The sequence below is a fragment of the Lithobates pipiens genome, unplaced genomic scaffold, assembly GCF_037356315.1.
Source record: "Lithobates pipiens isolate NorthernLeopardFrog02 unplaced genomic scaffold, aLitPip1_a1.2 Scaffold_19, whole genome shotgun sequence".
NCBI classification, from domain to species: domain Eukaryota; kingdom Metazoa; phylum Chordata; class Amphibia; order Anura; family Ranidae; genus Lithobates; species Lithobates pipiens.
In genome coordinates, this window is record NW_027507764.1 from 394,877,528 (window position 1) to 394,905,298 (window position 27,771).

The window sequence follows — 27,771 nt, forward strand, 5'->3', positions numbered from 1 at the left end:
CTAACCCTTTGGGGTTGAGTTGACACACTGGTACTTGGCCTTTGCCGAGGTACTGTGGTGCTGGTGGATGGCACTGCGTTGCTGGTGGATGGCTCTGCGGTGCTGGTGGATTGTACCGCCTCCTCACCAGTACGCCTTCGTCTGACGGGTGGACTCTCATCTTCCTCCTCTGAGGCTGTCATTGTACTGCTGCTTAGGACAGGCTCGTAGTCCACGTCAGACTCAGAATCTGAATATCAGGAGGAATCCGAAGCGGAGAGCTCCCCATTGCTCTCATCGACCGCAAGAATATTGTATGCCTCCTCGGCTGATTATAACCTTTGTGACATTCTTAGTGATCACAAATGGCACTGACAGGTGACACTGATGTGGCAGATGACACTGACAGGCGACACTGATGTGGCAGATGACACTGACAGGTGACACTGATGTGGCAAGTGACACTAACAGGTAGCACTGATCACAGGTGACAATGATGTGGCAGTTGACACTGACGACAGGTGGCACTGATACGTGGCAGTGACATGTGACACTGGCAGATGGCACTAGTGGCAGATGGGGCTGGCACTGGCAGATGGCACTGGCAGATGGTGTTGTCTCTGACTAATGGCACTGGCAGATGGCGCTGGCAGATTGTTCTGGCAGATGGGGCTGGCAGATTGCTCTGGCAGATGGCACTGGGACTGGCAGATGTCACTGGCAGATTGGGCTGGCAGGTGGCACTGTAAATGGCTGCTGTGATTGGCCGTTTACAGCGACCTGTGATTGCCTGTGTCCAAGGGACACAGCAAACACAGATTTTCACAGATGCGCACCCGCGAGGGCGCGCGGGGAGAAAGAACACGGGAGGACGTCCAGGGACGCCCTCCCGGCAGTTAGCATCCGCTCTGTAGCCGTCTTTTGGCTATAGGGCGGGCACAAAGTGGTTAAAGTGGAGCTCCTCCCATTTCTGTGTCTATTAAAAGTCAGCAGCTACAAAAAGTGTAGCAGTTGAACTTTATTAAATAGATATCTACCTGTCCCACAGTCCACCGCTTCTCTCCTCCTCTCCGCGGCGCTGGCATTACAAGTGTGGGCACCTGGCTGTGACAGCTTGTGGCTTCACAGCCGGGTGCACACTGCGCATGCGCGAGTCACACTGCACGTTCTGAATGGCTGGGCAATCTTCTGGGACCTGTGACGTGTCACAGAAGATTGCAGGGAGAGAGGGGGAAGAGGCAAGAGGCACCATGAGGGGAAGTGGGAGCTTGGTACCTTTCAAAACGAGGTACCTGCTCCCACTGAAAAAAAAATGACATGCCAAATGTGGCATATCAGGGGGTCAGGAGTCCTTAAAGCAGAAGTTCCACTTTTGGGTGAAACTCCGCTTTCAGTCTATAAAGGGTGTGATGATTTGGGGTATTTTAGCTCATTGGCAACGCCAAACAGTGAGTCCCCTTCACTTCACAAAATGTGTTTTAGGGCTTTTTCTGCCCTCATTTATTGAAGACAGTAAAGATTCCCAGTAGAATAATTTCCCTCTCAGGGGTTCTCACCATCAATATGTCAAAACAAACAGTACTCCACCTTGACGTCCTTTTTTCCCCACAAATAGAGCTTTCTTTTGGTGGTATTTGATCACCTCTGCGGTTTTTATTTTTTGCGCTATAAACAAAAAAAGAGCATCAATTTTGAAAAAAAGCATTATATTTTACTTTTTGCTATAATAAATATCCCCCAAAAATATATATAAAAAAATTTTCCTCAGTTTAGGCCAATATGTATTCTTCTACATATTTTTGGTAAAAAAAAAAATGCAATAAGCGTTTATGGATTGGTTTGCACAAAAGTTATAGCGTCTACAAATAGGGGATAGTTTTATGGCAATTTAATTAATAATTTTTTTTTTACTAGTAACGGTGGCGATCAGCGATTTTTTAAAATTTATTTATTTATTTATTTATTTTTTATCGTGACTGTGACATTATGGCGGACAGATCGGACACTTTTGGCATGATTTTGGGACCATTGTCATTTATACAGTGATCAGTGCGATCAGTAAAAATGCATTGATTACTGTGTAAATGTGACTGGCAGTGAAGGGGTTAACCACTAGGTAGCTCTGTAGGGGTTAAGTATGTCCTGGGGAGTGATTCTAACTGTGGGGGGGAGGGACTATGTGAGACACGACACTGATCACCGCTCCCGATTACAAGGAGCGGATATCAGTGTCCTGTCACTCGGCAGAATGGGGAAATGCTTGTTTACATCAGCATTTCCCCATTCTTCCTCTCTGTGAGATGATTGCGGGTATCCCCATGCGATCACACTCATGGAGGTCGCGGTGGGCACCCGCAAACCGCTTCTTAACGGGCAACGCACAGGTATGTTAATTTGCCTGTACGTGCCCTTCTGCCTACGTATATCGGCATGAGCTGGTCGGCAAGCGATTCATTTCACCATACACCATACGACCCCCAGTCGCCCCGTTTTACTTACCTGACCCCTCGAAAGTTCTGCGCTCACCCCCGCCATCCTCTTTGCTGCTCAGCCTGGCCGCTGATTGGTTGGAGTGGATGGATTGAAAGCAGCGCAGCCATTGGCTCGCGCTGCTGTCAATCACATCCAATGACGCTGCGTGCCAGGGACGGGGCCGTGTGATACAGCGAGCGGCTATAGCCGCCGGCTGTATCACGGGAGAGCGTATGCAAGTGCTTCTCACCATGCGAGGGAGCTGGCATGAACGTGAGAAGTACCTGCGGGAGGAAGCAGAGACAGCCGCCGAGGGACCCCAGAAGAGCAGGTTCGGGGCCACTCTGTGCAAAAAGAGCTGCACAGTGGAGGTAAGTATAAAATGTTAGTTATTTAAAATATATATATATATATATATATATATATATATATATATATATATATATATATATATATATATATATATATATATATATATATATATATATATATATATATATATATATTTACTTTACAATCCCTTTAACCACTTCGCGCCCGCGCTATAGCCAAAAGACGGCTGCAGCGTGGACGCTATCTCCCTTTAACTTCCCCTCTGTGTGCCGCCACGGGTGCGCATCAGGGGAGTTCTGTGCTGGCCGTGTCCCCCGGACACAGCCAGTCACAGATCGCTGTAAACGGCCAATCACAGCGGCCGTTTACAGCGTGATCGGCATGCCCAATGAGAGATGATCTCATATGTAAACATATGAGATCATCTCTCATCGCCGGATTTCCCTCCTCACACAGACAGCATGTGAGGAGGGAGAGATGAACCGCTGCATCTCTGCAGCGGTCAGTGTAAAAAAAAAATACAGTGCCCATCTGTCCCCCCTGCCACCTGTCCCCACTGCCACCTGTCAGTGCCATCTGCCTCCACTGCCACCTGTCATCTGTGCCACCTGTCCCCAGTGCCACCTTTCATCAGTGCCATCTGTCATCAGTGCCACCTGTCCCCAGTGCCACGTATAAGTGCCATCTGTCATCAGTGCCATCTGTCATCAGTGCCACATATTAGTGCCATCAGTGCCACGTATCAGTGCCATCTGTCATCAGTACCACCTGTCAGTGTCACGTGCCATCTGTTATCAGTGACACGTGTCATCAATGCCAGGTATCAGTGCCATCTGTCATCAGTGTCACGTGTCATCAGTGCCACGTATTAGTTCCATCTGTCATCAGTGCCATGTATCAGTGCCATCTGTCATCAGTACCACCTGTCAGTGTCACGTGCCATCTGTTATCAGTGTCACGTGTCATCAATGCCAGGTATCAGTGCCACCTGTCATCAGTGTCACGTGTCATCAGTGCCACATATTAGTTCCATCTGTCATCAGTGCCACGTATCAGTGTCACGTGTCATCAGTGTCACGTATTAATGGCATCTGTCATCAGTGCCACGTATCAGTGCCATCTGTCATAAGTGCCATGTCGGTGTCACGTGTCATTGTCCTGGTGCTCCAGGGCCTTCAAAAGTGTAATAGGTAGTCAACAAGTTAGATGTGTAATTTATGCTCCTAGAACACATGATGGCTCTCCCTGCATGTTGGGCCTCTCTATGTGACCAGGTTGTGAAAAAGTCCCACACATGTGGTATCGTAATACTCAAGAGGAGTAGCAGAATTTATTTTGGGGCATTATTTGTGGTATACACATGCCACGTGAGAGAAATAACCTATTACAATGACAATTTTGTGGAAAAAAAATCAAATAAAATAAAATATCTTAATTTTGCAAAGAATTTTTACCAAAGATATGTAGCAGTATAAATTGCGGCCAAAATGTATGAATAAAAATTAATAATTTGCTAAATTTTATCACAGAAACAAAGAAAAATGCGTTTTTTTTTTCCAAATTTTCGTTATTTTTTTCATTTATAGCGCAAAAAAAAAAAAACTCAGAGGTGATCAAATACCACCAAAAGAAAGCTCTATTTGTGGGAAAAAAAGGACAAAAAATTCATTTGGGTACAGTGTTGCATGACTGAATAATTGTCATTCAAAGTGTGAGAGCACCGAAAGTTGAAAATTGATCTGGGCAGGAGGGGTGTTTAAGTGCCCAGTAGGCAAGTTAAAAGTTAAAGCGGGAGTCCGCCGTTTTTTTTTTTTAAAAACCAGCAGCTACAAATACTGCAGCTGCTGACTTTTAAAATAATGACACTTACCCGCCCAGCGCGCCCGCGATGTCGGCACCCGAAGCCGATCTCTCGATCGTCTCTCGGGTGCTGCCACCGCCATCTTGGGTATGGGAATCAGGAAGTGGAGCCTTGCAGCTTCATTTCCCGGTTCCCTACTGCGCATGCGCGAGTCGCGCTGCGCAATAAGGATGGTCCCCGCTGTCTCTGGGATCCATGTGTTTCCCAGCAGGCAGCGGGGGACCTTCGGAAAGGGGCGTAGATTCTGCGGAAAGGGGCGTAGCTTCTGCAAAATCTACGCCGGAAGTGGGTGCAGATACCTGTACTGTACAGGTACCTGCACCCCCCTCCCCCCTGAAAGGTGCCAATTGTGGCGCCGGAGGGGGGGAGGGTTCCAATGAGCGGAAGCTCCACTTTAGGGTGGACCTCCGCTTTAAGCAGGTTAAAAGTGGGGTATGCCTGTAGTGCGAATGCCTGCCTGTTTGGATACAAAGTTGACTGAATGGTTCAGGTAGTTTTATAATGTTAGATCTCAAGGAGATTGAACAGTCAAATTGTATTGTGAACGTTTGGTGTTTTTAATGTTTGGTGCGTGTGATTTTTTACACTCTCTCTTACAGGTTTCACCTCTTTTTACAATCCTACATAATCATCATGAAAATTAAAATCAGTGTGGTAGCTTGCCCTCAATCTTCTCTGAAGCAGTAACTTTTAAAAATATAGCTTAACAATAGAGTGAAAAAAAATAAAAAACAGCTCCATTTTATTTGAATTACCAATACTCCTTTTTTACCCACAATCCAGTGGTGGACAGTAAAAATTAAAAGAAAAGTTCTCCTTGCAAGGTAAAGACATAGGAGGTTATTTACTAAAGCTGGAGAGTACAAAGTCTTGTGCAATTCTATATAGAAACCAATCAACTTCCAGGTTTTATTGCCAAAGCTTAATTGAACAAGCTGAAGTTAGAAGCTGATTAACTACCTTGCACAGCTGCACTGGATTCTTAGAGCTCCGGTTTTATTAAATCCCCCCCCATAATGTGCTAGTATGCATTGCATACTAACACATTATGAAACACTTACCTTGAAACAAAGCCCTCCAGCAGTACGCTGTCACTGCTGACTTCACCTGGTCTTCCCAGGTTTGCAGGCTGCAGCAACTTGAATGGCCGAGCCGTAATGATGTCATGGCTGTGACACAGAGCTTGGAAAGGAACAGCGCGGGTATGCCATTCCTTTGAAGCGCACACGTCAATGATGTCACCAGCTGCTGCTTACTAGAATATCTCCAAAATGGTGCAGGTTCAGGAGATATTAATTTAACCTACAGGTAAGCTTTATTATAAGCATACCTGTAGGTGAAAATAATAAGGAGCGTTTACTTCCATTTTAAGTTAATTTAACAAATTCCAGACCAGAGCTTTTCTGGCACTTTTTGTTTACATGTAACAATCAGTATTTTTTTGCTAGAGAACCCCCAAAGATTTATATATTTTTTGAAGTAGAGGCCCTAGAGAATAAATGGCGGTTGTTGCAATTTTTTTTATGTCACGCTGTATTTGTTCAGCGTTTTTTTTCAAACGCATCTTTTGGAAAAAAAAAATACACTTTTACATTTTAAGGCAAAAAACAAAATACTTAACCCAATTTTTTGTAAAAATATAAAAGATGATGCTACCCTGAGTAAATAGACGCCAAACCTGTCACTCTTCAAAATTGCGCAAGGCTGTGTAACTACAACAAACAATGTAAAATGTACTATGCAGAGGCGGCGCTTTAGAAGCCTTTACAGGTTACCACTTTATGTGTACAGAGGAGGTCTAGTGTTAGAATTACTGGCCATGACCTGACATTCTAGGTGATACCTTACATGTCTGGGCCGATCGCTGTTTGCATGTGTGTGAGTTTGCCTTTGCACGGGGGACGGGGCACTTTAATTTTTTTTTTATTATTATTATTTTCATTTACTTTTTTATTTTATTTATTTTTTGATCACTTTTATTGCTGTCACAAGAAATGTAAACATTCTTGTGACATCAATAGGCATGTGACAAGCACTCTTTATGGCGAGAGTTATAAGACCCTAAATCCCAAGATCTGTGGTTACCATAACGGAGCACTGATCAAAGCCAATCATGGCTTTGTTCGGCTGCCCGGCCAGCCACTGGAAGCTCTGGCTGATCACTTGGGTCTCCTGGTGCGACGGGAGGCCAAGAAAACCATGGAAGGTGGTGGGAGACGTTCCCTTGTAAATGCAGTTTAGCAGCTAAGTACCCGCTAGGATTGATTTTACAAGAAAGATGATTGCCGGCTCTAAAAAAATGGTACCGGGGTGATGCTTGTAGCTGCAGGCATCATTCTGGTGTAACCACCGAAAGTTCAGCCATGTAGCGTTATGTCGCTGGTCCGAAAGTGGTTACTATGTTTTGATATTATTGTTTTTTATGAGCTGCCCTAGCCTAACAAATGATGTATATTGTTCACATTATATACTATATATTAGTATGTCCAAAGTAAGTATATGAATTTGAAAGATGAAATTTTGATCCCACAGGGTATAGGGGTGATCATTTTTACACAGGGAAGTAGAAAATGGTGTTCATTGCAGTTGTCTCAGATCAGTAGGTAACTTAGTAGAAAATTCACTATCATGCTGGACAGTAGATATTGAACATTCACCAGTTTTGGACAGCATCATAATCATGATCTTTGCTTACTCTTTGCTGCTGCCACTTGCGGTATAGGCTGCAAGATGCCTAACTCCAGATTCTGTAGTCTGTCAACTTGCTTCAGAAATTAAAGTGTACTGTAAATCCTAACAATGAACTTCTCTTACTTGCTAACCTTTGGTCTGTTGAATTTACCATTAAAAGCTATTTTACTATATCTGTATTTGCAAAAAACACCCATTCATCTTGCCAAAAATGTATTTAGCTTATAAACCTATGCATTCTGCTTCAGAAATTGAAGTGTATTTACTGTAAATCCTAACAGTGAAATTCTCTTACTTGCTAACCATTGGTCTGTTGAATTTACCATTAAAATCTATTTTACTATATCTGCATTTGCAAAAAAATACCCATTCATCTTGCCAAAAATGCATTGAGCTTATAAATCTATGCATTCTGCTGCAGTGTAATTTTTAGGAGACATATTAGCCTTGCCAGGTCACTTTTGAACTACAAAACAAATCCCCCCACATTATCTCCTTAGCGCTGACCGTACGCACATATGTGGCCTCGGCTTTAAGGTGTTATACTGGGATCATGCCTGCAGCTGTCTACTATTTACCCTATGTCATATTAGAGATGTCCCAGTACACCTTCTTTCCTGAAGTTCCAGAAATGCCCAACTCAGGGTTGGTCCCTTTTCCGGGTATTGAAAAACATTGGCACCAGTCATTCTGTAGAACTTGAACAGGGTTCTTTTTGTAGAAATATGGTTAGGAAGGTGGAAAGCAGGAACATCACATATCTTTTTTTTTTAATACAGGCTTAGCTTCTAAACCTTTTTAAACGTTTCTCTGTGCACTCAGTCTGTGCAGGATAGTAACCTTCTCAGTGGTATTAAGCTCCTATGAGACTAAAGTTCTAATGATGTCTTGGTTGTAGTTAACTACTTGACCTCCAGAAGATTTACTGCCCTTCATGGCCAGGCCATATTTTGCTTTTCTACACTGGGTAACTAACTGACAATTGCACGGTCATGCAATGCTGTATTCAAATAAAATTTCACATTTTTTTCCACAAATAGAGATTTCTTTTGGTGGTATTTGATCACCACTGTGTTTTATTTTTTCCACTATAAACAAAAAAAGACCAAATATTCAGAGAAAAAAAATAAACAATATTTTTTTACTTTCTGCTATGAAACACATCTAATACAAAAATGTAAAAAAAGAAATTTCTGCATAAATTTAAGCCAACATGTATTTTGCTACTTTTTTGGGTTAAACAATTTCCAGTAAGCTTATATTGATTTGTTTACGTGGACGTTATAGTGTCTACAAACTATGGGATATATTTATGGAATGTTTTTTTTTTTTTTTTTACTAGTAAGGGTGGCGATCAGTGACTTATAGTGGGACTGCAATATTGCGGCGGACCATCGGAGACTGACACTTTTGATACATTTATTTTTTTATTTTTAAAAAGACAAAAAACAGTAATTACCTTTATCCATTTAACATCATACTATAAAACATACATTTAATTTATTCTTACATTACATACCCATATAGGATCTTACTTATAATCTATTACCTTTCTTTATTCATTATCCTATTGGTCTTGTTTACTAATATTACTTTCATATCCCAATCAAAAAAAAGGAAAACCCTACAACCTCTCTCTACCTACTTCTCTCTCTCTCCCCTCCTACCTCCTCCTGTATCCCCTATACCCCCTGTTCCCCATTAAAAAAACCTTTGCTCCATTCTATTTATAAAATAAATCTATCAATCCTGTAGAGGACCTTAACTTTTCCCATGTTTGCCATATTTCTGGCATTTGATTTTTTATATATCCTTCTTCTCTTATCTGTTTTTCCATGTATTGAATTTTGTTAATTTCTCCTATCCATTCTATCAGTGTTGGACTGCTCGCTTCTCTCTCGCTTCTCTCCATTTTCGCGCTATTACTGTTCTAGCTGCCGATGTCATATGGTGTAATATGTCTGTTTTTGTACCTTTTATTGAGTTTAACATGAGGGAAAATAATGTGATGTTTATATTTGGATCTATCTCTACTGACGATATTATCCAATAGATCTCAAATATCTTAATCCAAAGGTTCCTGACCATTGGACATCCATACCATATATGATCCAAAGTCCCCTATTCTTCCCTGCACCTCCAGCATTTCTCTGTATTCTCTTTATTTATTGCGTTCAAGGCCACTGGGCTCCAATACCATCTCATTGCAATTTTATAATTTCTCTCTTGATATTTAACCACTGTAGATGTTTTGTGTATTATTCCAAAAAAAATTTGCCACTCTTCCTCTGATATTGGGTTACCTAATTCCTCCTCCCATTTTTCATACCTGTTAGTTCTCTAATAGCTCCAGAGGGGAGTAATAAATCATATATCTTAGATCATTTTTTAATCGATTTTTGTTCTTCCAATATTATCTGTTCAAATTTGGTCATTGATCTATTTATAAAAGATCTTCTTGTTTCAATAAATGTGTTTAATCGATGGTATTGTAACCAGTTCTTTTTATATTCGGGACCCAGGTTGTTTTTTGTGGTTTCTATTGCTGGTATAAATTCTGGATTGGAGAACAATGGGGTCATAGATCCAATCATGGTGGAGAGTTTCCCTTTTTTTATTACATCATCCCATATTTTTAATGTGGCTAGTACAAACATCATTAGTTCTGTTTTTTTTGGTCTTAAAGCGGGAGTCCGCCGGGACTCCGCGTTTTTTTTTTTTTTTTTTAAAAGCCAGCAGCTACAAATACTGCAGCTGCTGACTTTTAAAATAGTGACACTTACCTGTCCAGCGCGCCCGCGATGTCGGCACCCGAAGCCGATCTCTAGATCGGTACTCGGGTGCTGCCGTCGCCATCTTGGGTATGGGAATCAGGAAATGGAGCCTTTCGGCTTCATTTCCCGGTTCCCTACTGCGCATGCGCGAGTAGCGCTGCACAATAAGGACGGTCCCCGCTGCCTCTGGGATCTGTGTGTTTCCCAGCAGGCAGCGGGGCACTTGCGGAAGGGGGCGGGCACTTGCGGAAAGGGGCGTAATCTACGCCCCTTTCCGCAGAGAGCTATCCCGAAAGTGGGTGCAGTTACCTGGATTATCCAGGTAACTGCACCCCCTCCCCCCTGAAAGGTGCCAATTGTGGCGCCGGAGGGGGGGAGGATTCCGATGAGCGGAAGGTCCATTTTAGGGTGGACCTGCGCTTTAAATGAGGTTTTATCCAGGGCAAGAATTTAAGTTGTGCTCCTATAATATCCTCTTCTATGTTAACCCATTGTTTATCTTCCATGCATTGGTGCCAATCAGTTATTCTAATCAATGATGCTGCTTCAGGTAGAGTCATTACTCCATTTTTTTTTCGTTCTAATTAGAATTTCTCTTCTTATCCGGGGAGTCTTTTTTGCCCAAATAAAACTTCCTACTGCTTTCCTTAATGCTATCATTATTTTATTTGATGGCACTAAGGGTACTGTTTGAAAAACATATAGTAATTTTGGCAATATCTCCATCTTCACTATATTTACGCTTCCCATCCATAAATACGATATTTTATCATATTTTTGCAATAAGTTAATTGTTTTTCGGACTGCTGCACTGTGATTCAGCTCTTGTAGCTGTTTCAAATTATTTGGAATATATATACCCAAATATTTAATTGCTTCTTGTTTCCATTTAAATGGAAAATCTTTCTATGGAAGTGTCTGTGTTTTTTTTGCTAACATAATGTTCATCATCTCTGATTTGTCATAATTAACCTTAAAGTTACTCAATTCCCCAAATCGATTAAATTATTTTATTAAGTTTGGAATTGTTATTATAGGGTTTGTTATATATAATAGTAAATCATCTGCATATACTGCTGTCTTATATTCTTTATCTTTGACCTTAATCCATTGAATGTCTTTATTCTCTCTTATTGCAGTGATAAGATGTTCCATTACTATTATATAAAACAATGGGGATAGAGGACATCCCTGTCGAGTTCCATTTGATATTTTTATATACTCTGATAAAATTCTGTTTACTCTTACTTTAGCCCTTGAGTTGGTATACAGCGCGACAATCCTTCCCAGCATTTTAGGACCCAGTCCTATCTGTATTAGTGTTTCCTCTAAGAACTGCCACCCCACTCTATCAAATGCTTTCTCAGCATCTATTGCTAAAAGACATGATAGGATGGCAGCTCTCTGAGCACATTCCATTAATGTGCAGGTTTTTATAATATTATCCCTAGTTTCTCGTCCTTTCGTAAAAACCCGTCTGATATAATTTCATATATCACGGTAAAATAGGTGTTAATCTACGGTATTAGAGATAGTTTTAGAATACAGTTTTATATCTATATTGGTCAATGAAATTGGATGATAATTCTTACATAATGTATGGTCTTTCTCTAATTTTGGTATTAATATAATATGGGCTTCTGTACTTTGTGGTGCAAAAGTTTGTACTTTGGATATCAAGTTATATGTTCTTTTAAGAATAGGTATAATTAAATCCTGGAATGTTTTATAAAATCTAGAAGTATAACCATCTGGTCCTGGGCTTTTTCCCAGGGCCAGTTCAGAGATAGCATATTGAATCTCTTCTACTGATATTTCTTTTTCCAGGTCCTCCATTATTTCTTTAGGGAACATGGGAATAGCCGTTTCTTTTATATATTTATGATTTGCTTCCCTTTTCTTTTCCTTTTCTTTATTTTCTTGTTGTGTATCTATATTATACAATTTAGCCACTTGCCTACTGGGCACTTAAACACCCCTCCTGCCCAGACCAATTTTCAGCTTTCGGTGCTCTCACACTTGAATTGAATCACAATTACTCATGCAACACTGTACCCAAATGATCTTTTGTCCTTTTTTTCCCACAAATAGAGCTTTCTTTTGGTGGTATTTGATCACCTCTGGGTTTTTTTATTTTTTGCGCTATAAATGAAAAAAGAACAAAAATTTTGAAAAAAAATGAATTTTTCTTTGTTTCTGTGATAAAATTTAGCAAATTATTAATTTTTCTTCATACATTTTGGCCACAATTTATACTGCTACATATCTTTGGTAAAAATAACCCAAATTATTGGATATTATTTGGTCTTTGTGAAAGTTAGAGAGTCTACATTCTGTGGTGCGAATCACACAAAATTGATCACATCTAATGTACTGGTGGCCGATCTCATTTCTTGCGACCCGAACAAGTCAGGAAAGTACAAATACCCCCAAATGACCCCTTTTTTGAAAGTAGACATTCCAAGGTATTTAGTAAGAGGAATGGTGAGCTTTTTGATGTTGTCATTTTTTCCCACAATTCTTTGCAAAATTAAGATTTTTTATTTAAATTTTTTCCACAAAATTGTCATTGTAATAGGTTATTTCTCTCACGTGGCATGTGTATACCACAAATAATGCCCCAAAATCAATTCTGCTACTCCTCCTGAGTATTACGATACCACATGTGTGGGACTTTTTCACAGCCTGGCCACATAGAGAGGCCCAACATGCAGGGAGCACCATCACGTGTTCTAGGAGCATAAATTACACTTCTAACTTGTTGACTACCTATTACACTTCTGAAGCACCAGGACAATCACACGTGACATGGACGTGGCACTGATGACAGATGGCACTGATACATGGCACTGATGACAGATGCCATTAATACGTGGCACTGATGACACGTGACACTGACAGATGGCACTAATATGTGGCACTGATGACAGATGACACTTATACGTGGCACTGATGACACGTGACACTGACAGATGGCACTAATATGTGGCACTGATGACAGATGGCACTAATACGTGGCACTGATGACATGTGACACTGATGACAGATGGCACTGATACCTGGCATTGGTGACACATGACACTGATAACAGATGATACGTGGCACTGATGACAGATGACACTAATATGTGGCACTGATGACACGTAACACTGATATGGCACTGATGACAGATGGCACTATGTGGCACTAATGACACGTGGCACTGATGACAGGTGGCACTGGGGACAGATGGCACTGATGACAGATGGCACTGATGACAGGTGGCAGTGGGGGCAGATGGCACTGACAGGTGGCAGTGGGGGCAAATGGCACTGACAGGCGGCAGTGGGGACAGGTGGCAGTGGGGACAGATGGGCACTTTATTTTCGTTTTCTTTTTTTTACACTCATCTCTCCCTCCTCACACGCTGTCTGAGTGAGAAGGGAGAGCGGCGCTGAGAGATGATCTCATATGTTTACATATGAGATCATCTCTCATCGGGCATGCCGATCGCACTGTAAACGGCCACTGTGATTGGCCATTTACAGCGTTCTGTGACTGGCTGTGTCTGGGGGACACGGCCAGCACAGAACTTCCCCTCTGCGCGCCGCTACGGGCGCGCATCGAGGAAGTTAAAGGGAGGACGTCCAGGGACGCCCTCCCGGCAGATAGCGTCCGCGCTGCAGCCGTCTTTTAGCTATAGCGTGGGTGCAAAGTGGTTAGAATAGTAAGTATGAAAAGTTTTAGCTATCTCTATTGGATCATAAGTCAAATCCCCATTAGATTTTAATATTTTTACTATGGAGGTCATGGGTTGTTGTGTTTTTAATGTTCTAGCTAATATCTTTCCAGTTTTATTTCCATATTGATACCACTGTACTCCATTTTTATCCCTTAACCGAAGGGACTCTTCGTCAAGCATTGATTGTAATTCCATTAGTTTATCTTTTAGCCCTTGTACACACGGCCGGACATTCCGACAACAAAATCCATCGGATTTTGTCCGACAGATTTTGTCCGAAACCGGTGTTACATACACACGGTCGGACAAAGTCCGATCATTCTGAACATGATGAAGTTTTTTCATTACGACGGGACTACGTTCAGGCTAGTAGCCAATAGCTTTGGTCTAGGAATTTGATCTGAGCATGCGTGGCACTTTGTCCGATCGGAATTCTCTACAAACGATCGGACAGAGTCTGATCGGATCATGCTGTCAGAAAATGTTATAGCCCAGCTCTAAAACTCTGTCAGTCGGATATTCCGACGGAAACAGTCCGATGGAGCCCACACATGGTCGGATTATCCGACAACATGGTCCGAACTGACATTTTCCGTCGGAATGTCCGACGTGTGTACAAGGGCTAAGAGTTATCTTATCCTGTGGATTGAGGCTTTGTTTATGTTTTTTTCCACATTATCATTTCTATCATCAATTGAGATTTCTTTTTTTTCTTTTTCTCTTTTTATTCTTGATCCATGCTTGACAAATAGTCCCCGCAAAACACATTTTAGTGTTTCCCTTTGGATAGAAGGTGACATTTCATCTTCTTCATGGATTATCAAAAATTATTTTATTGCCTGTTGAATATATTTTTCACATTCTTTATCTTTAATTAGATTATCATTCAATCTCCACACCTCCCTCACTTCTTTATGATCAATTATCTTGAGCTCCAAATATATCGGAGCACTCTCCATATGTCAGTCAATTGATATTTTCTCAATAATTGTTTGAACTCCTTTAGTTGACTATTTTTCCTATGGGCATGGGTACTAGTAGTATCCATTTTTACATCCATTATAAAATTCATATCTCCACCCAAAATTATTGTTCCCTCCGCTTTCTCCATTGAGTCCAACAGAGCTTTTATTCCATTCTTAATTTGTTCATAATAATTATTCATAATTAGGTAAATATAAATGAATAATTGTAAAAAAAAATCCATATAGCATGACCTTTACAATTAAGGACCTGACGTCTTTACCTTTATAATTTTGCAAAACTTGGTACGGTATATCTTTGTGGAATGCAATTGATACTCCACTTGATTTGGAATATGAAAATGTGTCATGAATACACGTAGCATAATTCCTGTTATTTAGCTTCGGAATGTGATCTGAAGGTAAAATGCGTTTCTTGAAACAAAATATTATCTATCTTTTGCTTATGAAATGAATTTAATATTTGGATTTTTTTAGAAGGAGAATTAAGGCCTCTTGTGTTTAAAGAACAAAATTTTATCCCCCACATATTGAAAAAATATAGAGAGGGATAGATGTTCCTAGAAAGTATGCGGGGAAAAATAGAGATAGAGAGAAAAAAAAAATTATTTAAAAAATGTAATGAAGGCCAAGGGAGAAAGGGAAAAAAAACACAACCATTTCCCTCTTACCTCCTCTCTCTTAACCCTTAAAGCGGTTCTGCACCTAAAAAAATAAATATTAAAAGCCAGCAGCTACTAATATTGCAGCTGCTGACTTTTAATAAAATCACAGTTACCTGTCCCAGGGTCCAGCGATGTCGGCGGCAGATGACAAGCGATCGCTCGTCTCTCTGGTGCCCCAGCCGCCATCCTCTGTCAGGGAATTGGGAAGTGAAGCGTTGCGGCTTCACTGCCCGGTTCCCTACTGCGCATGCGCGAGTCACGCTGCGCGTCTCTTCTGGTCCCGCTGTGTCCTGGGAACTGTGTGTTTCCCAGAACACAACGGGGGGGGGGGCGTCTGCGGGGTCTGCGGCGGTCTGTCCCGGAAGTGGGTGCAGATACCTGGATTATCCAGGTAACTGCACCCCCCTCCCCCCTGAAAGGTGCCGATTGTGGCACCGGAGGGGGGGAGGGATCAGATTAGCGGAACTTCCCCTTTAGGGTGGAGAACCGCTTTAACTCACATGTGTTCAAAAATATATATTAATATTATTGCTCTAGTACATATAGTGATACTGTGAATTCTAATATCCCTATTTATACCTTTTGTGAAAAAACAAAAACAAAACACCCAACCATTTCCCTTTGCCCTCCTCTCCCAACCCTCGCTTCTCTAGTGCTTAACCACTTCAATACCGGGCACTTAATCACCTTCCTGCCCAGACCAATTTTGAGCTTTCAGCGCTGTCGCACTTTGAATGACAATTGCGCGGTCATGCTACACTGTACCCAAATGAAATTTTTATCATTTTTTTCCCACAAATAGAGCTTTATTTTGGTGGTATTTGATCACCTCTCCGGTTTTTATTTTTTGTGCTACAAATAAAAAAATACCGAAAATTTTGAAAAAAAATGTTTTTTTTTGTTTGTTTCAAAACTTTGTAAATAAGTACATTTTCTCCTTCACTGATGGGCACTGATGGGGCTACACTGATGGGCACTGATAAGGCGGCACTGGTGGACACCAATGATGTGGCACCAATGATGTGGCACTGATGAGGTGACATTGATGGACACTGATATGTGGCACTGATAGGTGGCACTGATGGGCACTGATAGGCGGCACTGATGGGTGGCACTGATGGGCGACACGGATTGGCACTGATAGGTGGCACAAATTGGCACGGATAGCTGGCACGGATTGGCATGGATGGGCGGCACACATGGGCATGGATAGGCGGCACAGACGGGCATGGGTGGGCACTGATAGGGGGCACGGATGGGCACGGATAGGCGGCACAGGTGGGCACTCATAGGCGGCACAGGTGGGCACTCATAGGCGGCACAGGTGGGTACTCATAGGCGGCATTGGTGTTATACTGTACTAATGGATGCCAATCAGTGCCAAACAATAATGCATGCCAATCAGTGATGCCCATTGTGGGCACTGATTGGCATCCATTATGGGCACTGATTGGCATCCATTGTGGCACTGACTGGCATCCCTGGTGGTCTAGGGAGGATTACCTTTTGCTGGGCATCCCTGGTGGTCTGGTGGCGTCCCTGGTGGTCCAGTGTGGGCATCCTCGGGGGGGGCTTGCTGATAATCGATCAGCACAGACCCCCCCTGTCAGAGGAGGAGCCGATCGACTCTCCCCTACTTGCGTCTGACAGACGCGAGTGAGGAAAAGCCGATCACCGGCTCTTCCTATTTACACTGTGATCAGCCGTGATTGGACACGGCTGATCACGTGGTAAAAAGTCTCCGTTGGAGACTCTTTACCGGGATCGGAGTTTCGGTGTCAGACTGACACCCCGCAACAACGATCGCCGCAATGCACTCCCCCGGGGGCGCGCAGCGGCTCATAATCCTGATCACGTCCTATGACGTCCGATCAGGATTATGCAACCACTTTGCGACCGTCAATTGCCTATAGGGCGGGCGGCAAGTGGTTAAAGAATATTTATTAATTAGTATTGTTAATCCAGATGCATATAGTGAAACCGTGATTTCTAAAATCCCCATTTATGTGAGAGAGAAAAAAAAGTGTATGTGATTAATTATTATTCCCTTCTTATACCCATTATTTCATTAGTATATGTGCAATTTCTTCTCATATATATCCTGTGTTAAGTATTCCCATTTCCAATTACTCTTATATATCATATATCATTCTTATACCATTCTTATTCTGTTTAAATTTTGTATACCATTATTGACTGACACTTTTGACACCCTGCGTGAACCAGTGACACTAATATAGTGATCAGTGCTAAAAATATGCACTGCCACTGTACTAATGACACTGGCTGGGAAGGGGTTAAACATCTAGGGCAATCAAAGTGTTAACTGTGTGCCTAGACAGTGTTTTTGTGTACTGTATGTGCTGCTTTTACTAGGGGAAGAGATTTATTTTATCCCCAGAAAATCCATCTCCCCCCCTGTCAAAATGGAAATCGGGCTTGTTTGCATAGGCAGATCTCCATTCTGTGTGTTTTACAGACATCCAGTGCCCGACACCCGCAGATCAGCTGCTGAGTGCCCTCTAGGCAGAAGTGCAGAATCACATATATAATATACCTGATTCTGCACAGGAGAGCCGCCCTGTAGTAGTAAATCTGCAAGTGGTCAAAGGACAATTGAGAAGGTTCACATGGGGACCTCTACCTTGGCCAGTCACTAAATACTTTTCCTAGAGAACAGCCAGGTGCTTTGAATATCTTACATTTCCTGGGCTTGCTAGCATAAATTGCCCTGCAGGGGAGACCTCTGAACACATAAATTCAGGAAGAGAATGTTTTAGAAAGCTTGGCCCCAGATATTTATCACCCACTAACCATGGACATGGAATGTAGTGTAGCTTGCACAAAATGTCAATCCATGTACCTCCTTTGAAGGTTGAAAGTTAAGTTCATTCTTTGTGTTTGCCTTTTAGTAGCAGGAGATCTACAATACTCTGTGTGCTATATGACACAGTTTTTATACTTTTATGATGAAATGATGCATATATGACTTCAACTCCACATAAATTCCTTATGTTTGCCGTGCCTTTAAAACTATATAGCTGTTATCACTAGACATATTGTACCATGCCAAAGGTTTTCAATAAAGAAAAATCCTTGCTGTTAACAGAAAAAAACACATAAAACAAATTAATCTTTAACTTGCACAATTAATAACATCTTTAGAAAGCTAAAAGCTATATGTCCTGCTGCTTGTTAAACTTGTCTTTTAGTGTAATATCTCCTAGTTTTGTGCTGTTAATTGTGTACAGCAAGGTTAAAGATCTTTAATATGATTCTGCAGTGCTTTCTTTAGACATGTATAGTATGTTAAGATGACTGTTATCGCTTTTTTATCTAAGAACTTCATTAAATAGAATGTGCTTATTTTTAGCATTTTGTGTCCACTTAATAATCCTTAACCTGGATTTGATCATTATCAAACATGACTACTGGTAAAAAAAAATAAAAGTATGAAGGTCAGATTTCCAACCTTGGGCTGTTGGCACAAGTGTGGTGCAACCGTGTGTCCATTATTTGTGTAGAAAGTCTTTATTTGGTGTGGAACGTGTTTTTTCCATGACATTAGATCTGTGAATTGAGCCTTACTAGCATTTCATAACACTTATGCAAGTCATTGTTGCTGGAAATTCTGCAAATCTATAACAAAATGTAAAAAGAAAGATTTACTAGATAAAAATGGTCTCTAATTTTTGAGTATTTTCAGTTTTTCTAAAAGTCATCCTTGGTAAGATTTGCATGTTTTAAGAAAGTCCATAAAACTGTCATTAAACATACCTTCTGCAGTCTTAAGCTTTTTTGCATAAAGTTCCTTCTACATAGGTGCATGTGTTTTAACAATGTTCCACTTACAGTTTCCGCTTTATAAATTAACTTTAGATTCAGGAAGAATAATGGTTTCAACTTCATTCTTACCTGTATGCATTGGGATTGATTTACTAAAATTAAATCCACTCTGCACTATAAGTGCACTTGAAAGTGCAATCGCTGTAGATCTGAGGTGAAGATCTTAAATGAGGGGAAGCTCTGCTGATTTTATCATCCAATAATGTGCAAGCAAAAATAATGTCCCTTGCATGTCCCCCTCAGATCTACAGCGACTTTACTTCCAAATGCACTTGCAGTGCAAAGTGGAATTGCCTTTAGCAAATAACCCCCATTGCTTCCTAAAACCTCTGCAGTAACCTCACGCATAATTAAAAAAAAAATACAGTTTAAAGAGGAAGTAAACCTTGGCGGGTTTTACTTCCTCTTTATTTCCCTGCAAAGGTAAAGCATAATGGGCTAATATGCAACACATAGTAGCCCATTATGTGTCACTTACCTGACACTGAAGCCCGCAATGTCTCTGTTGTCCCCACTAGCAGGGAGCATGCATCTTTGCCTTTCTTCCTTCTGGGGCCGTGAACTCCAGCTCAGTGACTGGCCAGAGTCGTGTGATGTCACTCCCACACATGCACGCGAGAGCCACCAGTCACAGCATGACCCTATTAGAAAGGGCACATGCGCCAATGACATCGGCCTATGCACCATAGTCATCGGCACTCAGCTTTTTAGTAAATATCTCCTAAACCTCCTCCATTTCAAGCACCTACAGGTAAGCCTTAATACGGTATAGGCTTACATGTAGGTAAAAGCGGTTGTACAGGGTGTACAACCACTTTAACTTGTATGATTGATATATACAGTAAATTCATGAAAAAAGTGTTAATTTTGTAGTTACTGTTATATAAAATCCTAATAATATTCGTGCATCCATTGTGTATTTAGAGGAATAGAAAGCTTCATTTCACTTTCAAGCACAGACCATGCTGATTTTATATAAAATAACGTAAAGTTAACATCCCTCTGCTGTCGGCTTACTTTTTCTCTTACAACATACACAGAGAATAAAATGATACTTTTGCATTCAAATTTGAGAAAACTCCACTATATGTTTGTCATGTGCTCCCATTCACATCACATGTCTAGAAAAAAATAAAAAATAATCTTTTACCTTTTTTAGATTTTTCCTAAGTGAAGGTGTCTTAGCAAATGGCAAGTATTTTTGGACAGGTTTGAGGTGAGCGTCCCCCTATAGAAAGTTTCCTCTTATTAACCACTTCAGCCCCAGAGAATTTACCCCCTTCCTGCCCAGAGCACTTTTTGCGATTCAGCACTGCGTCGCTTTAACCAACAATTGCACGGCCATGCGAGGTGGCTCCCAAACAAAATTGACGTCCTGTTTTCCCACAAATAGAGTTTTCTTTTGGTGGTATTTCATCACCCCTGTGGTTTTTATTTTTTGGGCTATAAACAAAAAAAGAGCGCCAATTTAAAAAAAAATCATTATTTTTCACTTTTTGATATAATAAATATCCCCCAAAAATATAAAAAAATAAAATTTTCCCTCAGTTTAGGCTGATACGTATTCTTCTACATTTTTTTGGTAAAAAAAATCACAATAATCGATTATTGATTGGTTTGCGTAAAAGTTATAGTGTTTACGAGATAGGGGATAGTTTTATGGCATTTTTATTAATATATATATTTTTTTTAAATTGCGGCGATCAACGATTTTTAGCATGACTGTGACATTATGGCAGACACATCGGACATTTTTGACACATTTTTGGCACCATTGTCATTTAAACAGCAATCAGTGCTATACAAATGCACTGATTCCTGTGTAAATGACACTAGCAGTGAAGGGGTTAACCACTAGGTGGCAGTGTAGGGTTTAAGTGTGTCCTAGGGGAGTGTTGCTAACTGTGGGGGGCGTGGCTGTGTTTTACAGATCACTGATCTCTGCTCCAATCACAGGGAGCAGAGATCAGTGTCACTGTTGCTAGGTAGAACAGGGAGATGCTTGTTTACTTTAGCATCTCCCCATTCTTCCTCTCCGTGAGGTGATTGCAGGTATCCCCATGGCGATCGAGTCCACGGGACCTGCGACCAGACTCATGGAGCTTCCCGCGAGCGAGCCCCCCGCCGCCTCTTAAAGGGCAACATACAGGTACGTGATTTTGCCCTTCTGCTGGCGTATATTGGCTGACGTAAAGAGAGACCATATAGAGTCTCAAAACAGATCTAAACAGCGTTCTAGTATATATAAATAAGGTGCAATAAATTGTTATATGACAAATATCAGACTAAAGTCCATATGGAAAATCCTATGGAATAATCTGTGTTAAAGGTGAAGATCAAATGTCCACCGGTGTGACAACCTTCACCAGAGGTAAATTTGAGGCTAACAGAGAGCCAGTGACCACCCTTACTCAGGGGAGATCAATCAGCACTTTAGTCAGATCGACAATCTACTGAGAAACCCAGATGTCATCTCTAATAGCTGCGGTTGGTGTATACGGGAGGATCACAGTGAACCAGGAAGTGTCAAAAGATCATCAATGGAGCTTGATGCCGGAATATATATAAATGACAAAACTCTGCATAGTGTGATACTGTATCGACATCCAATTTATTAAAATTGTAGTGCATCAGGGTACCCCTGATGACATCACTTATGATTTACTAAAGCTGGAAAGTGCAAAATCAGGCTCACTTCTGGTTGGAAACCAATGAGCTTCTAACCCCAATTTGCTCAATTAAGCTTTGGTAATAAAATCTGGAAGCTTATTGGTTTCTTTCAGCAGTGAGCCTGATTTTGCACTTTCCAACTTTAGTAAATAAACTCCAATATGTACTTAAAAGTGGGGTATGCCTGTAATCAGCTTCCAGGTTTTTTAGTCAAAGTTCAAATAAACAAACTGAAGTTAAAAACTGATTGGCTACCATGCTCATTTTGGACTCTCCAGTTTTAGTAAATGCAGTCCTGACCAGATGATATGGAAAAGCCAAAACTTTTAATGTCGTCATGACAGTAGAAGATAAGGAAAAATACTTCAGTGGGGACAGATATTCCTGTGCCAACTGATAGGAATTGAGTTTGCTTTGGTTTTCATGTTGTGTCTTCATGACAGGCGATAAAATAAAATCTCCCCAGTGGCACACAGGCAGAAAAAAATATCCCAACTGGGGTTTTAACCTTTTCCTAATTTAACTACACAAAAAGGGTATTGGCTTTACATATACTTGCTAGCTGTATAGCTTTAGATCCATGGCAAATCTACCAAGTTTATGTCTCATATAAAATTTTAAAATCTTGATTTCAATATGTAGATGTAAAATTCTAAAACCTTTAGATTGTAATGATGCATGAGCATGTACTTTTAATAATATCTTATCACTACTTCACAAGAATTTGTCTTTTTGTCTCTGCAGGTATTTCTTCCATTATACAACTGAAAATTGGAAACACCAATGGAAAAAATTAAGATGCCATAAGTTGCAAAATTGTGTACCGTGCCACAGGATAAACAAAGAAAGTACATCCGAGAGTAGTATTCGGTCAATCTGTCCAATGAAACAAACTAAAAATATACTGCTCTTTCAGCGTATGTGTGAGAACTTGAACCATCAAATAAGAAATAAAACATAAATTACTGCAACTGTATCTTTGGCAGTGATTCAATAATTGTTTCTTGAAAAAGAATACAAACATGACAACTCAGTAATTAGATGAGTAAGCAAACATGCATACCAGTAATGAAGACCCCATTGATGTTTCTTATAAAAAAAAAACTATTAGAAATGCAGACTTGCTATATCAACTTTCTTTAACCAATTTAGCAATGTGTTCCAAAGTCACGTATACATTGGATTTCCTAAACAGCAGTTGAAAAATGAATCAAATGTGTTATTGATTTGCAGCCTAATGGATCATGGCTCCAAATGTAGTAGGACACTCTCTTTTGACAATTATTTTTGTTTTTCTGTCATTGTTCCATGTATGTTGTAGCAATTATTCTGATAATTGGATGACACCCAACATTGATGTCACTCACCATAAGAAACTGTTTCATGTCACTGCTACCATCAAGCAGACAAACAACCCTTCTCATCCACGGCTGTATTTTGATAGCGCAGATGTTCAAGGATTAAAACAAAAGTCCCATACCACTCATTTACATTTATTTAGAGCAATCAAAAATGCTGTTAGCAAGATGTTGGCTAATCCATCTGTGTACCTGCCTCCTCAGAAGCATTCTGATTTTGTAGCCAAGTGGAATGAAATTTATGGGAATAATCTGCCACCCTTGGCACTGTACTGCCTTCTTTCCCCGGATGATAAAGCTTCATTTACGTTTGTACTAGAATATATGGACAGAATGGCAGACTACAAAGATTGGCTTGTTCAAAATTCCCCTGGTGATGAAGTCCCAGTTGCACACTCATTATCTGGTTTTGCTACTGCGTTTGACTTTTTGTATCACTCACTTGACCGAGACAGAAGAAAAAAATATTTGAAAAAAATTGAGAGTGTGAGTAGTGAAATGTATGAATATTCCAAAGTCCGTTCATGGGGTAAACAATTCCTACACAACCACCAAACCACTAACATGATTGCATTGCTCACTGGTGCACTTGTTGTGGAAGACTATAAATCAAGCCAGGCAAGCACCTGGAAGGAAATTGCTATTGATGTGATGGAAAAGACAATGTTTTTGCTAAATCATGTGGTAGATGGTTCTCTTGATGAAGGAGTTGCGTATGGGAGCTACACAGCAAAATCCATTACACAGTATGTTTTCTTAGCAAAGAGACATTTTGGCATTAATCATTTAGAGAACAATTGGCTGAAAATGCACTTTTGGTTTTATTATTCTACTTTATTGCCTGGTTACCAGAGAACTGTTGGAATAGCAGATTCTAATTACAACTGGTTCTATGGCCCAGAAAGCCAGCTAATATTCCTGGATACGTTTATCCTAAAAAATGGGGCAGGAAACTGGTTAGCAGGTCAAATTAGAAAGCACAGACCTAAAGATGGACCAATGGTACCATCTGTTGCACAGAGATGGAGCACGCTTCATACAGAATACTTGTGGTATAATCCTGAACTACCTTCACATCCACCAGCAGATCATGGTACACCAAAAATGCATTTGTTTTCCAACTGGGGTGTTGTAACATATGGGGCTGGCTTGCCTTTTTCCCAAACTAACACTTTTTTTTCATTCAAGTCTGGAAAGCTTGGTGGTCGAGCTGTCTATGACATTGTCCATTTTCAACCATACTCCTGGATAGATGGCTGGAGAAGTTTCAATCCTGGTCATGAACACCCCGATCAGAATTCTTTCACATTTGCTCCCAATGGACAAGTATTTGTTTCAGAGGCCCTTTACGGGCCAAAATTTAGTCATTTAAATAATATTTTAGTTTTTGCTCCATCCCCTACAAGCCAGTGCAATAACCCATGGGAAGGACAACTTGGTGAATGTTCACAATGGCTGAAATGGACAACAGATGCATCTGGAGATGCATCAGGTGAGATTATAACAGCAAGTCAGCAAGGGGGGTCTATTTTTGTAAGCGGTGAAGCAGTGGCTTCCTACTCGTCTTCCATGAGATTAAAAAGTGTTTATCGTTGTCTGTTACTTTTAAACCATCAGACTTTGCTTGTGCTTGACCATATTGAAAAGCATGAAGACTCTCCAATCTCTTTAGTTAGTGCCTTTTTCCATAATTTGGACATAGATTTTAAATATGTTCCCTATAAACATTTGAACAAATTAAATGGTGCTATGATGGACATTTGGGATGCACATTACAAAATGTTTTGGATTGATCAAAATGGTAATAGTCCTACTGCTAAAATACAAGAAGCTGAACAGACAGCAGAGTTCAAAAAGCGCTGGACTCAGTTTGTTAATGTTACTTTTCCAATAAACCAAAAAATGTCCAGGATTGCATATTTATTTCATGGACCATATGTCAATGTTTCAAATTTAAGATTCCTAGAAAGTAGCAAATACGGAGTTAAACTCTCTGTAAAAATAAATAATACAGAAAATGTGGTATCCATGGTAACAGATTATACTGATCTCCAGGTCAGATTTAATTTTCTTGGCTTTGGGGGGTATGCAAAATTAGAAGACCAAAATAAAATAGTACAGTTTGGCTTGGGAACTGAGCATGTAAAGAAAAATAAACAAATGAATGTGAATGTGTTTCACTTTGGACTTAAGATCAATCTGATAATCGGTTTAATGTTATGTGTGGGGTTGGGGATTTTAGCATTTCACTGGAGATTCTATATTCCATTTGGTAAACTGATGCGTTGGATATTGGTTCTAATCATAACACTGTGGTTTTTTGAATTAGTAGATGTGTGGACAACATGTACTCAGCCTATTTGTCCAAAGTGGAACAGTGAGGTTACGGATTCAGACAACATTAAAATATCTGAAACCTATTCTTCTAGTTTGCCTATTGTAGTGATTACATCTCTGCCAGGTTCGGGAGCGGAAATTTTAAAAGTACTTTTTCTTAACAGTTCAGATTTTGTTTACATCAAGGTCCCTACAACTTACATTGACATTCCTGAAGCACAGTACAAAATTGATTCCTTTCTTGATGCGTGTGAATGGACTGGCTCTGATGTACAGGATGGACATTTTCAACTAATTCAAGGCTGGCTTCAGTCTTTACTTCAAAACACACAGCTTCATTTACAGAACATTGATTTACAGGAGCTCAATAAGCTCAAACTTTTTCATCACCCCTCAACTAGCAAAGATAAAAGAAGAAGATCTAAAAGGAAAGACACTCTTTTTGAGCAAAAAACTAGACTAAAGGGAATTTATGAGAGAGATGCAGACTATGTTAGACAATTGCGCAATCATCTATCATTATTTCCTAAGGCTCAGCCTGTGCTTAGCCTAAGTAGTGGAAGTTGGACTTTAAAGCTTCCATTTATTCATAAGGTTGTTGGGCCTCAGCTAAGGGCATTACTTATTGTTCGCGACCCACGAGCATGGGTTTATTCCATGCTTTATAAAAGCAATCCTAGTCTTTATTTATTAAAAAATGTTCCTCAACGTTTATCGTCAATGTTCCAGGAGAAAGAAAAGCAGAAATGTAGCTCAATTTCTGGCTATGCATTTGAGTATGAATCCTTACAAGAAGAATTATCTAACGCTAAGTCACATGACACTGCAAAGCTTTCTCAGCTGTGGTTAGCAAATACAGCAGCAGCAAGTAGGATAAACAGTGACTTACCCTCGAAAAATTACCTTTTGATCAAATTTGAAGATATTGTTAACTTACCACAACAGACTACTGAAAGAATATACTCCTTTTTTGGCATTCCTCTTTCACCTGCAAGTTTAAACCAAATAATTTTTGCCAGTTCCACCAACTTATTCTACCTACCCCACGAAGGAGATATTTCACCTGCCAGTATAAATATGTGGAAACGTAACATGCTGAGGGAAGAAATCAAATTGATTGAGGACATTTGTTGGACACAAATGGAAAAGCTTGGATATGAAAGATTTAAGGGTTGAAAGGTTTATTTCAAAACCACTGTAATACAGGCTAAGCCAAAAATCACCATTATGGACGAGGATTTTCTGAGTTGTGGCCTCTATGTGCTGCAGGGCAGCAGTCATTTGCACTAGTACAATATGCTTTATAATTTAAAACCAGAATAAAATGTTGTTTATTCTTGTATATTGTATTTTAGATTTTTTTAATAGATTATTTTATGCACAATCATTTTTAGAAGCTGTACATTTTAATGTTATATAACTGATACAGCTAGAATTTAACAAACTTAAATTGTATAAAGAGATATTTATGTTTCTGCTTGGTCCTCTTCTTTATGGTTTGGTTGTTTCATTAAAGCAGAACTTATTCAGCTTAAGGCCTTTTAAAAATGGTCATCAAGAGTGTGTCTGTTCTGTGTTCTTCACACCCTCTGAGTACTACTTATGAGAGCTACTTATTGAAGCCAGTGCGTCAGAATAAGAGACAGGCAAGAAGCCAGGCAGTAGCTGGTCAGCACTGACAGACCCTGTGTTCACAGAAAAGGTTTACTAGAAATTAAGGAGGAGTAAAGGAGGTTGCTGGCTGGGGGGGGGGTTACGATTGGGTTACTAAAATTACTTTTTTTTTTTTCAGTCCCTTAGACGTAAATGATTGTTTAACACTTGCGGTGTGGGGACAGCCCCAATGTATGGGAGCATTTTATTCCTTTGCCCCTAGATAGGCTTTGAAACCTTACCTCAGCCAGAACATATTTTTGTATTGTGTACAGCGGTGAAGGATTACAACTGGTCAGGTTTTATTCTGTCCTTTGTCTCATCAACAGATTTACTTGTTCCAGGGAGGGGGAAGTCAACAGAATAGGAAGTCATGGGAAATCTCTCCAATACAAAGACAGCAGCAGAAACACCACTTGTTGCTACAG

General features: G+C 40.4%; 1 protein-coding gene across 2 annotated transcripts in view; it reads left to right on the top strand.

Moving 5' to 3' along the window:
* DSEL (dermatan sulfate epimerase like) overlaps nt 1–27,165 on the top strand; it is a 71,356-nt gene extending 44,191 nt beyond the window's left edge. For both annotated transcript variants that reach the window (XM_077492383.1, XM_077492384.1), the window contains exon 2: nt 22,740–27,165. In XM_077492383.1, coding sequence (XP_077348509.1) covers nt 23,240–26,866 — 3,627 coding nt within the window. In that variant the 5' untranslated portion in view covers nt 22,740–23,239 and the 3' untranslated portion in view covers nt 26,867–27,165. The remainder of the gene's footprint in view (nt 1–22,739) is intronic.
* Nucleotides 27,166–27,771: the final 606 nt, after the last annotated feature.